Source organism: Cervus elaphus, chromosome 14, assembly GCF_910594005.1.
Source record: "Cervus elaphus chromosome 14, mCerEla1.1, whole genome shotgun sequence".
In the NCBI taxonomy this organism is placed as follows: domain Eukaryota; kingdom Metazoa; phylum Chordata; class Mammalia; order Artiodactyla; family Cervidae; genus Cervus; species Cervus elaphus.
In genome coordinates, this window is record NC_057828.1 from 14,869,066 (window position 1) to 14,882,337 (window position 13,272).

General features: G+C 35.4%; 1 protein-coding gene across 1 annotated transcript in view; it reads right to left on the reverse strand.

Moving 5' to 3' along the window:
* Positions 1 to 3,212: 3,212 nt before the first annotated feature.
* Positions 3,213 to 13,272, reverse strand: part of CDC73 (cell division cycle 73) — a 98,223-nt gene continuing 88,163 nt past the window's right edge. The window contains exons 15-17 of the mRNA XM_043922986.1: positions 13,121 to 13,221; positions 8,016 to 8,157; positions 3,213 to 7,106 (exon numbers count right to left, since the gene is read on the reverse strand). Of these exons, the coding sequence (XP_043778921.1) occupies positions 7,070 to 7,106; positions 8,016 to 8,157; positions 13,121 to 13,221 (280 nt within the window). The 3' untranslated portion in view covers positions 3,213 to 7,069. The remainder of the gene's footprint in view (positions 7,107 to 8,015; positions 8,158 to 13,120; positions 13,222 to 13,272) is intronic.

The following is a 13,272-nucleotide window of genomic DNA, read 5'->3' on the forward strand; positions in this document are numbered from 1 at the left end:
CCACTCCAGTATTCATGCCTGGGGAATCACATGGACTGAGGAGCCTGGCAGGCTACAGTCCTTGGGGCCACAGAGTTGGACACGACTGAGCAACTAAACCTATCCCCTCTACTGGATTCCTCGGTGGCTCAGGGGTAAAAAAAATTTGCCTGCTACTAGAGCCCAACACTAACTCTATAAATATCCTGTTTACATACATAATTTTCATAACCACTTTATAATGTTGCTATTACCATCACCACGTAGCAAAGACACCGATGTGTTGAGAGGTTGAGTGGCTTAGCAGAGGTTACACAGTCGGGTGATTTCTAATTGGTTGTCTTTCATATTCATGTGAGATTCTCGCACAGTGAATCCAGGGAAGTTTACATAATCTAAACGTCCTTGGTGAGAGCTGAAACACATTTATAATCACACTCTACCAAATACCTAAGTCTTTTAGGAAGTTGCTTTTGGCTAAATGTTGACGGGATCATAAACCTCACAGTCTTATGAAAGCACTCAAGGGCTACACATTTTTTAAAAATTTCATTTCTTGTGGAAAAAAGAAAATGTTCTTAGTTGTACTCTGCTGCTGACTTTTAACCCAGGAGTAAGAGATGCCTTTCTCTGTGAAACAGAGCAGGACACTTTTGTTTTTCCCTGAGGGGTTGGCTATTGGGGCTCATTTCTGTGGTAAGCTGACTCAGGGTCAGGTAACGTCAGGAGTGCAAAAGCCAGCAGAACCTTGGACAGGGAGAAGAAAGGCTGGGATCAGGTGGGAACCATAAAGATAATACCTGTCCGGGGTCAGACCCTGGTGACACGGGGTTAACTGATCACTTAGAGCAGGATTCAGGTTCTATACACCAGGTTGGGTCAAAATTTGGTTAATGAAGCTGAAGTCCTAATTGGAGATAAAAAGTTTAAGCTGTGGAAGCCGCAAAAGTCACCTTTTATGAAAGTGAACACATGCTGGGCTTCCCTGGTAGCTCGCTGGTAAATAACCCTCCTGCCAATGCAGGAGACATGGGAGATGCAGGTTCGATTCCTGGGTCAGGAAGATTCCCTGGAGAAGGAAATGACTCTCCACTCCAGTATTCTTGCCTGGAGAAGTCCATGGACAGAGGAGCCTGGGGGGCTACAGTCCATGGGGTTGCAAAGAGTCAGAAACGACTGAGTGAGTGACCACCACCACCTGCAGCTAAATGCCAGTGGAGGGGGAAAAAGTATCATAACACAGTCCTGCCTAGTCACTATATGACCGAAACCCCAAAACAGGATACGTCGTTGCCCAACTCCTACTATATTTCTCCATGGGGTGGAGTTCCCTTATAATTTTTCTCCTCAAATTCCTACATCAACTTGCTTTAAACCACATTAATGCTCCTCAATTTATTTCATCATCAGTAACTCTTTTACACTTTCTTTTTGTGCTCAGTGGTGCATTATGGAGTAAAAATGCATAACTAAGAATGCAAACTCTTTAAAATCAAAACCACCATAAACATTAGTAATGCCCAGCTGGGCTAAAATAACTAATGAGCCACGAACAAGTTCCTCTGATCTCCCCCAGCCATTACACATACACTGACTTGATAAACCTTCACATTACTCCATTTTAAAGAGAAACATGTTCATGTTATCTAACAAGTTTAAAAAAGAAAAATCAATGCTATTACCACCCTTTCATCTTTAACACTGTAAACTGCATGATGGCAGTTCTGTGAACACACATTACCATGTTTTTTCACAGTGAATGCTGTATGACCCAATATACTTCCACTTGGATTTTTTTGGCAAATGAAGCCCAATAAAATATCCCAATGTGATAAATAGATCTGTCACATGTCTTGTTTCTTATGGTCTCAGCCCTATTCATATCAGTTTCATGATATAAATCAACATTCTCTAGATGAGGGTGAATTATAAACTATAAGTAATTCTATGCCAAAGGATCTACAAATAATTATGAGACAGACTCAACAGCACAGCCTTCGCCAGGGCTAATTTTACTGTTTTTCTGTGGTCATTTAAGAAAACTGACAGGGAAAGTTTTCTAACCAACCATAAATGCTGATCATTATACAATTAAATATAAAAGGAAAGTGTTTTAGAGAACGAGAGAAAAAAAGCTTATTTGGCAACATGCCGTTACTTATATACTAGCACCTCTGAGCCCTAAAACAAATTCAACATTTACAACTCATACTACATCTATTTTAGTTAGGTGAAAGCTCACCCAAGAGCAGAGGTTCAAAGGAACAGGGAGCAGAATAAAATACATATTTAGTGGGCACTTATGAATTGGATGGAAATTAAGTTTGAATATGGCCCATTAAACTCTTCATTAAAGACATTCTGCTGCAGAAGATTCACACATTACTGGCCCCACCGATATGATGCTGCTGCTAATGATTTGATTATGTGGGAGTAGAGTTTCTTTGAAACTTTAAAAGTCGGGATGCTCAAACTGTAAAGATAATGTAACTTATAAAGATACACTCTTAATTCTACTACAACAAGGATATAAGAAACGTGACCATAACCAAGCTGCAAGTTCAGCCAGGCACATAGATTATTATCTTTATGAAGAACTATGAGTTGCTATATTATTTAACTTATTAACAGAAAAGGTGACTATAAATGTACTTAAGTTTTCAAAGCGGAAACTTATATTGCATTTATTTCCCAAGCAGAGGAATACTATGCCTGAAAAAAATCTCATGAATCATTTTATCTAAAGACTTTCATCATCTATATCCTACCCCACACTACAGTTTTTGTCTTCTTGATTGAATGTGATTTTTCTGTCTTCTTGGTTGGGGGAGAGAGAAAGAGAGAGAGTGTGTGTATGTGTGGGGGTGTGTGTGTGTGCATGCATGTTGGGGGATGAGTAGTATTAAAGTCCTACAAAACGTTTTATTCACAATTAAACCTGAGACTTAAAATTCACTGAAATTAAATCAGAATGAGTAGAACACTTTATCAGGTTTCGACTTAAACTCTATTCAAGAACCACTTTGCTTGAGAAAGAAAAAAATTGATGGATAATCACTTATAGTGCCTACACCATGTACATCAACTACATTACATATGAAGCACTATAATCAAACATGGAGGTTAAGTAACTTTTAGTAAATTTAAAGTGGATAGAAATGGAATTCAATGGCAAAATTCTGAGAGTAGGTCATTTACTAAAATTTGACATAGCATCACCCCACTTTTTGAACTTCGGCAATAAAACTAGTTTTATTTCATTAACTTTACTCACTTAAATGGCACACATTTATAACTCCCAAGATATTCTTATAAACACTACCTAAAATAATACATAAAAAAAAAAACAGACCAATAACCTGGAAGTGTTATCACCTATTATCCCTTTACTAAATATAATTCTTTATACATCTATTATACATTTAAATTTTTTTTCTTAATTATTCCAACATGTTAACGTAGAAACTGTGCTGGGGTCTTGAGTCGGCAATGAGTTGGCAATGTGGCAATGAACTGCCCAGAACACATAGCAAGTGGCATTTCAAAATTTCTAATCCAATTCTTAAGTCAAACTCAGTCATTTCTCCCCTTTTTATTTCTAAAGTTAATATACCATGTTTAGAGTAGTCCGTTCCACATCAAATCCAACTGAATAATAAAAGCTCAGTCATATAATATTAAGGTTAATGTGATTATTTTTCATGGTTAATTTTGACCAGCTTTTGTAAAGAATGCATTTGTAATATAAAATATACCACTGGTCTTAAAAAATTTTATAAACTAATTTATAAATTAGTAAGACTCATAGAACAGTTATCTGGAAGAGTGGCAATTTATTCCTGGCCACATATGTATACCCTATCATCACTGTTTCTATTATTAATACCAATAAAATAGAATTGCTATGTAGTAAGAAATATGGCAACTAAATACCCCCCCTCCCCACCTTCCAAAAAAAGAACAATGTCATCACTTTAATTTTATTAGGAGTCACAATATTTTTTATTTAGGAAAAATATTTCCTTCAATGTTCATTAGATAATGAATCTTATTTAAATGAATACTTTACTTTTACTTTTCTGTGTAGACCAATTAAAAAGTATGCCTTTTTCCTTTCATAAGCAGACTCTATTTGTCTAATTCTGCATGGCAGATAAGAAATTAATACTTTACTTCCTTCTACCTTAAAAATTATGAAATTTTCCTCATTATGAATCAGTTATTTCTTTTGGACTGTTGTCATGCTGCTGTTGAAAGAAAAAGTTAGTAAAGGATATGGATACATGGGAAACAAATCATGAACTATAAGACTAGTTTATAAGGAAATATATTAAACATTATTTAAATATTAAACAAAATATTCCTACATTAAATAAATAAGACTTGAATTTGTCATGTGGAACCATAGGCCAATACCACCAATAATGGGGATGGTCTAGTGCAAAAAGGTGGCCACAAAAGAAAAAAACAAAAACAAAAAAAGGAGGAGACGACACAATATTTAATTGTTTTCATATTTAACCAGTGATTTTCAATCCTTTTTGAACATAAAATTACCTGAAGGACTTTTTAAAAATACTGATGAATGGGTCTCATCCCAGACAAATAAAATCAGAAACAGGATTCAGGTAATGGAGTTTTTTTAAAGGCCCCCAAGTGATTCTAGTATACAGTCAGAGTTGAGGGCTGCTGATGGAAACCCACAAGCTTCTGACTGTTGCCTGACTCAGAAAAGTATCCTACGAATGAAGAAAAGGAGCCTTCTTTTACTGGTGGGACAAGACAGGGGTGTCTCCAGTTACTTGTGGATAAATCAAGCTTACTAATGTGTATTTCATTTGCATCAAAATATGTGCATAGGACTCTTCATTCATTGTGATTCTATATTTTTAAGCTCCAAGATCAAGTAGAGTCAATGCTTTGTAATAAACCAGTTATACTGAAACTCCATCACTCATTCATGCACAGAACATCTACTGAATGCCTACTATGTATGTGCAAGGCACCGTGACAGGCTCTGCTCCAGGACCTGGAGTCATGAGAGGAAGAGTGATTGGCCAGAAGCTTGGTTTTTTTTTTTCCTTAGAATTAATGGCTATAAAATGAATTCCATGGACCTAGATAAGGGAATGAATTTTTAAAAAAGGAAAAGAAATTAACTATGTATTAAGGGTCTGATTTTAAGATACATGAAATTCATAGCATATTTGTACTTTTCCTAATGTTATTTCCAGAGCCTTTGAATACATGTAAGGCAAATTCAAGATAGAAAAATAAACCCTATTGAAAGTAGATGTTCTGAGTTATAACCACACTCTGTAAATTTCATACATAAGTATAAATACTAAAAATCTTTATAGAAAGGTAGCTCATGTCCACTTGTAGTAGTCTTAACAAGTAATCTTACATTAAAATATTACAGATTCTAGTCCTTGACTATTTCATCATGGAGAAAGTTCATACAATACATAATTTATTTTGAAAACAGATTTATATACTGAGAAATTCTAATGTGAACAAATTTCAGTTTTCTTTTCAAGAAGAAAGGATGCAGAGAAGGTAAGAAGGGGGGGCGGGGCACAATCTGTTCAAATCTTACACATATCCTAAATCCTAATAATTTAAAATGCTGACTGCTTTTTTCCTGAAGAACCTAGTAAATTCCATATGAATAAATACTTTTTCTATTCATTACTGACATGGACTTTTGTGGTTACTTAAAAAATAAATAATAAGTGCTTCTCATTTTTATGACAGCATTAAATTTCAAAATGAGGCTAGGTAATGTCAGCTTAACCCAGAAAGGAGCTAAATGTGGGGGGAGGGGGAGGATGGGAATGGCATAAGATGAATGATCAGCAACAATTCTAGTGGTAAAACCTCTTTAGGGGAGTAAAGGGTCCAAGTTGCTTTTTAAGGAATAAAAGATGGATCAAGACTCAAGAAAAATGCTCATTCATTGTACCTTGGAGGCAACACTCTGTCTAAAGTACAGAAGTAGTAAAATATTTTACTAAGTTAAAATATAGGTTTTATATTTTATACGATATCGAATACGCACATAAAAATACCAGTGTTTTCATCTTGTTTCTGTTCAGACACTTAATTAAGCAAATATGTTCTTTGGTGTCTGGGAGAGTTATCAATATTAAAGATAATGGAAGATAAGAACATGCCTAGAAATAGAAGACTCAAAATCCTATACCATATAAAGGAAGAATTGGAAGGTGGACTTATGAGAAAAGATAAAGTTACACTGCAGAAGGACGTATACATTTCTTTCCCCCGAATCATATTCTGGCTCCCAAAATAAAAAGTATTATAGCCTATTAGATTTTTAATCTGTGTTTTGAGATTTTTCAAGTGGAAAGATATCACAGATAGAAACATATCACTCTAAGTTTTAAAATTACCAAAGTCAGTGAGAAGAATGTACATTCATTAAATGTATTCATTATAAGTAAAGAAGTCTTGAAAAACTGAACAGTTCAACCAAAGCTGAAGAATTCTTCTTGATTTTTCATTATTCCTTTTTAAATAAAGAGAAAGTATAGTACACATACAGGCTGACATTTTGATTCATTCAAAATAGTCACATCCCTTTGCTTGGTTTTTGACGTTTCAGAGACTAAATTTTAATACCATTCATAACATAGTATTTTCAATAAAAGGAATTAAAGAGCAATGAAAAATCAGAAGCAAGATGGCTTAGAGAGCCTTATAACCTCTACATATACACACATTTGTAACCTGTATTTATTTCCTAGAGAAACAAATTTTAAGTGATGCTAATGTAACCAATGGAGAAAAAACTTCTATCAAAATATACAATTTCCATTACAGACTAGAAGACTAATATTAAAAAAATAGTTGTAAGCCAAAAAGTTTGCTTATATGGATGACAGGCATCATCCCTTTGAAGCATAAATCATCAAATAAGGTTTTATAAAAGATCGATCCGTGACCGTCTTCATTTTTAAGTTCTTGATAAATTCATAAAGCTTCAGTCCCAGTCTTTAGAGCATGGTGCATCACGGCGTATCCGCGGTGTTATCGTCTTAATTCAGATTTCCAGGAAACAAGTGCTAACTCAGAACCTCAAGTGGGATTTGTGCTTTACCATGTACCTGAAAACAGTATTATAATAGGTCATAATGACTATAGGAGTTTTAGAATTTTTACAATACTACCTGAAAAAATAGTTGGTATTATTAAAGATTAAAATCAACAGTGGAACAGGATGTTTTGCTTCTAAAAAGTAGATACAATAACCTTTGGGAATATAAAGATTTCTGAAGCCAGAAAAACCATTCATCTTATTAATTTCTACAATGTAAGAGCTTCTGGCTAGGATAATAAATGACTCTCTTTAATATATTATCAACTACAATCACTGGGTTATCTCAATCATCTCTGACTCTGAGGAAACACATAATATTTGGTGAGAGATCAAGAAAGTTACAGGCTTTAAAAAGCACCTCAAACGAGAACAGGTTCAATGGTACTGTGATCATACGCTGTCCTTACTTTCCAATTATAAAACTGATACTACTGTAAAGGGCTTTAGAAAAAAACAATTTATACCAGTGATTAAGATAAATTCAAAAACCAAATTCCTTTCATGAGCTACCAGCTACCCATACCTCAAGTAGAGTCAGAAATCTTTCAAAAGGTGCTGTCAAAAAATGAAGGGACTGCTTAAAGCCAGTTCCTTGGGTAGACAGAAAACAAGGTTCAGAAAAGCCACAGGGTTCATTAGAGTCAAATTGCAAAACCAAGACCAAATCTGAGTCTTTGAACTCAGGTTTAGTTTTCTCTCTACTAAGCTTTAAGCCCTTTCTCCCTTTGTTTCCAAAGTCAATACAACAAAGATACTTTGCTAATTACCTATTTTAGATCAACATCAAATTAGGCAATGTTTGAAAGGGGAGCTGAGGGGTATGGTTCACAACTCTAAGGAACTTAAAATGCAACTGAGAAGACAGGAAAACTACTGCAATAAAGCAGAAGTAAGTGCATTTTAGGATTATGATTACCTATCCAATGTTTCCCAGAATCGTAAGAAAACTGGTCTGTCCAGATGACGTTTGTGATAGCTGAGTTCTAATACTGTTACATCCCATTTCTGAACGTTTGGGTCCAGACGAACTTCATCATATTTGAGATGGAAGGCTTTAACTAGAAGTAGGAGAAATAATGTTCTTTATTCAAACTGCAATCAACATTATAAAAATATTTTATAAAGGAATAAAATACCAACCACAGACATTAACCAATTCTTCTACCAACAAAGCTGCATTACAACCTAAGTGATCTCTGAAATAGAGGCTAAGCACTGTAGTATCTCCCAAAACATTTAATTCAACAAAAATTTACTGAGGCTTATACACACCAGCCACTGGGGACTGCAATGAAGAATGAGGTAAAATAAAACGTGTACGATCCAGTGAAGGATAATAAGAGAACACCATCGCACATACAGAAAGATAAAGGTAGTAGAATATCACAGAAACACCAGAGTAGTTTACCCAGATTATGGGATTCAGAAAAGGCTTGGATAGGTAGGGTGGCATAAGAATTAGGCAAACACAGAGCAAAAGTGATCCAGTTAACAAAAGAGCATGTTCAGAGAGTTCAGTTTAGAAACTATAGAAATTTAACAAAGTTGCATCATGCAAAGTAACACAGGAAATTGATGAAGGATAAGACCACAGAGGTTCAGAGCAATGTTGGTCCTAACGGTCACATTAAGGAGCTTGGATGGTTGCCTAAGAGACATGACGACTCACTCTGCAAAGTGTTTAGCAAAGACCAATGATACGGTATAAAACCTAGAGAAGAGACAGACAGATCTGCTCTACTGGGGAGAAGATACACATATGACAGGAAAGATTCAAGAAGTAATTAGCAAGTGATAGAACAAATGGGATATGGCAAGAAATGATGAAAAAGGAAGAAGAAAGAACTGGAAGGTCTCTAGAGAAAGTGACCTGGAAATAGATATTTACTTGATATAAAAAGAGGTTAGCAAAGATCCTGAAAAACAGGATTTCAGGCAGAAGGAACGGTTGGTACAAAGGCCCTGCAACAGAAGCAAGCTCAGAATACCCACCCAAGAACAACTCTCTGTAGGCAATGTCCTACGTGTAGATCCTACTCAGCCATGGTCAAAAAAAAAAAATTCTGAAATTTATTTCAAATGTGGTAATAAACCACTGGGTAGTTTGAAGCAAGAAGGTGAAATTATCTGATTTTCACTTTGAAAAGATTATCTCTAGGTGTTGGGGAGATTAGAGACTCTAGGACAAAACTTCCCAACAAGTGTATGCTGCCAAGGTTGACAGGTGACCACAAAACACTGACTGAATCTTCCTCCTTGATCGTCTATCTGGTTGGACCACCCTCGGCAGTTTATCACTGCATGTGCAATCAGTTTATCATCAGTGGAGTGTTAGTTTTACTTGTGCACATGGAAGACGTTTTGCTTTTCTTTCCATTGTTTACTTTTTCTTCCAACATTCAAGATATAAACATTACTATCACCATTATGATCTAGTATTAGGAGTTTCTAAAGAGAAAATGATTGACTGTTAATTGTTTTTAATAGCTACTTTACAGACTGCTTGATCCATATCACTTGCAAGCTTACTGGCTTTTGATGTTAACAATTAATCAAGGTCTAAGTCTTGATTAAAATACAAAATAAACCACTTGTGACCCTCTAATGGTCAAAAAAAACACATAAACATTATTGCTAAAGTATCTAGTTTTATAAATAAAGGTCTCCTCACTGAGTATATTATGTATTTTGAATTTAATTCAAATTAACCAATTTAAACCAGTTCATTAAAGGGGCTGTATGTTATGGATTCAGAAAAGCCATTTTCAAAATACTTATTATATATGTAAAAAATATTTGTTTCTTTAAATTTTTAAATCAAATGAAGTCATTGTTCAGTACTCTCTGCTCATTACATGTTTCTCTTTTCTGATCTTCTCATTATTTATTTTAAATTGTTCTTAAAAATACATGAGTTATAATTTTTAAAATGACTTATCTAAAGTCACAAGGGCCAATAATCCCCTTTACTAATTTCAATAGATTTAGTTTACATAGCATTTATTTTTCAACAGAATACACAATTTTTAAATTAAATCTGAATATCAGAGTTCAAAAAGTTTAAGTCACAAAAGGAGGAAACAGTTTCTTTCATTACACAAAGTATCTTAACAGCATGAAGCAATGGTGGCAAGCAAACTTAAACCAAGACATCACCATAAAATATCTTTCTTACTCAGAAAAAGACTTGGTTTTTAAGCCTCACCAAAAATAGAAGAAATAAGTTTCTTTTATAAGAAGGCAGTTATCTGGGAGTACTAAAGCAAAATTTTACAAATTTGTTGTTCATTTTCTACTGCATGATTGTTGTCAATACATTTTTTGCAGAAACAAAGGAAACAGAAAAGGTGCTCTTAAATAGCATTTTGGTGGATAGATGATGGCATGTAAAATGACAAAGGGGCAGCATAATAGAGAAGATTATTAAATCAGAAAATTTTCTCAATGATAACAAAAAATTTGAAGAAATTGTCATTTAAAAATCTTGGTCAACAAATGCATGTAACCACTTGAAGCATAAAAAATAGTATTTTTAAAAATCAGTATCAAGCTCAAATTTCTCATAATTTTGAAAAGATTTTATTTGGCAATTTTATAGAGTTTAAGATCTTCTCTAAACCTCTGTAATTTATTATGCAGCATGAAGAAAATACATTTTTTTACCTCAGTTTACCCCTATGCTATACAGATATTATCATTTTCCATATAGGTTATGCGGGAAAGGTGAGAAGCTAGAATAGTCAAGAGTTAATTTACAACAAGGAGACCAGCTAAAAGCTAAGAGATAATGTATTTCTAAATTTCTGGCTTATGCAAATTACTAAAACACTGAGGAGAAGAACAGTCTGGGGATGATGGAGAACGTAAGACAACAGACTCCACTCGGAACAGGCAGAGTCCAATGCACCAGTGGGACCTCACAGGAGCCCCCTGGTCATCAGTAGACAGGGAGGCCCAGAACACCAGCCAGAGACGTAACTCAGAACTAAGGACAGAGATGCCGGGAAGCCACCAGATCTCCTCGAGTGAGTGTCCATACTTAAGGCAGAAGAGAAGCGGGAACACAGAAATGCCACTGCTGGCACTGAAAGCCAGAGGAAAAACAGCTAGAGTCTGAGTCAAAGCAACAAGCCCTCAGAAAAGGACATTCTGAGGTGAGGAAATGGATCAAGAGTAATCTGATAAGGAGACCAAAAGTAGCCAATATCTGGATCCCTGTGGGAGCAGTTCAGTGGGTGAGCAGGCGAGTACCACCACAGCTGCCTGAGATCAAACAGAGAGCCAGACAAGGCTTTCAAAGGCTTGGCTGTGGAGGGAAAGGAGAGGAAGCTAGAAGAAAACGGGGGTGAAGAGGAAAGGGCTTCTTTCCATGTGTTTTAGATAGAAGGGCAAGAGTACTTTCATTTTAAATGCTGGTTAAGTAAAGAAGGAAGGTTTAAGAGAAAGTAATTCATGGAAGAAAATCATTATTGTTAACTTAAAAAAAAAATCTCTAAGTCCTTATCTAAATTTCTGAAGACTAATGATCTGAACAAAACCACAATTAAAAGTTATATTCTTAATGAAATTTGGAGAATATTTTTACCTTCAAGACATTCTAATCATTTTTTATTACAGTACTATTCAACAAGGCAAGCAAGTAAGTAAAACACAACAAAATTAGTGTTCAGTGACATTTTGCTTTCATTAAAAATTCCCACTCTCCCTGTATCTTTGACTTCTATTTATCAAATCTGTGCATTACTCAGGTTTTGGAAATAACACAAAAAACTATCATCATATTAGCATTCATTTTTAAAACTGAATGAAGGGAGGAGAATAATGATTAAAAAGCTTTCAAGCTTGGGTAATTTTCAGCCTAAAAGAATGGTGGCACCACTGACAAAAACTAAACTGCTTTATTTAAAACAACAAACAGCTGGATTTCACAGTAGCACAATCTACATTCAAAACAACTAAAGTTGTTATTTCTAACAAACATACTTGTTTCATGAGGATGCTTTTTAAAACATGATTTTATTACTGATACTAACTTCACTGGGTACTCAAATAATAATTAAAAGGGCTTCCCTGGTGACTCAAATGGTAAAGAATCTGCCTGCAACGCAGGAGACCCAGGTTCAACCCCTGCGTCAGGAAGATCCCCTGGAGAAGAAACTGGCAACCCACTCCAGTACTCTGCCTGAAGAATTCCACGGACAGAAAAAACAGACAGGCTACAGTTCATGGAACTGCTGTTCAGTCAGACTTTCATTCTTCTACTGTTGGTGCATTAATAATGCCAAAATATGATCAATGCAAGATATGATACACGAAATTTACACCTTTAAGAGGTGTCTACAAAATGCTTCCCAATGCCATGCTCTTTTCTGTGCTGGTGACATGAGAGTCAATGAGTCAAATGATACCCCTCACATCCTGGAACTGGCAATAAGCCAGGGAGGACTTACAATACAGATATAAAAATCAGGTCAAAAAAAAAAAGAAAAAATGAGGTCAAGTCAAGCAATGAATGTTACCATGAAATCACCAGGAGAAAGTAATGGTTACTTCCAGGACGGTCAGAGGAGGGGATCCCTAAAGGAGAGAGTAATTGGCTACAACCTGAACCAACAGAAAAAGGCCGATTCCGCTGCAATCGTCTCAGACAGTGAGAACGGCGGGCAACAGTCAAGTGGCGCTGTTAGTTCCACAAAAGTCAGCCTGTTTAAAGACTGGCAATCAATTTTACATGTCTGTACATGCAACAAGATTAATGATTTCTAAGCAACCTACCAATTAATTACTAACATTAAAACATAGGCAATGATTCACTTTTAGATATAAATACATAGAAAATATTAATATTCCAAAAAACACTTAAAAATATTTCACAGGTGTTTAAAAATAAAAATATATGGTACTTAGTAAGAATCCTTTGATATACACATCACATGTGCAGAGCCATAGATGACTCTTTCTCTTTAATAAAGCAAAAACATTTCTACATTAGATAAGCAATAAAAATAAAGAGAATCTTACTTTTAGCAAATATGTCAACTGGTGATCCATCAGGCAAAAGCCACGGCCAACCTTTGAACTGCCACGCAGGACCCTGCACGAAAACTGCTACGACCCGGTCCCTGTTGCAGAGAAGAGGAAAGGGAAGAGCGGAAACTGAGTGGTTCAGGTGT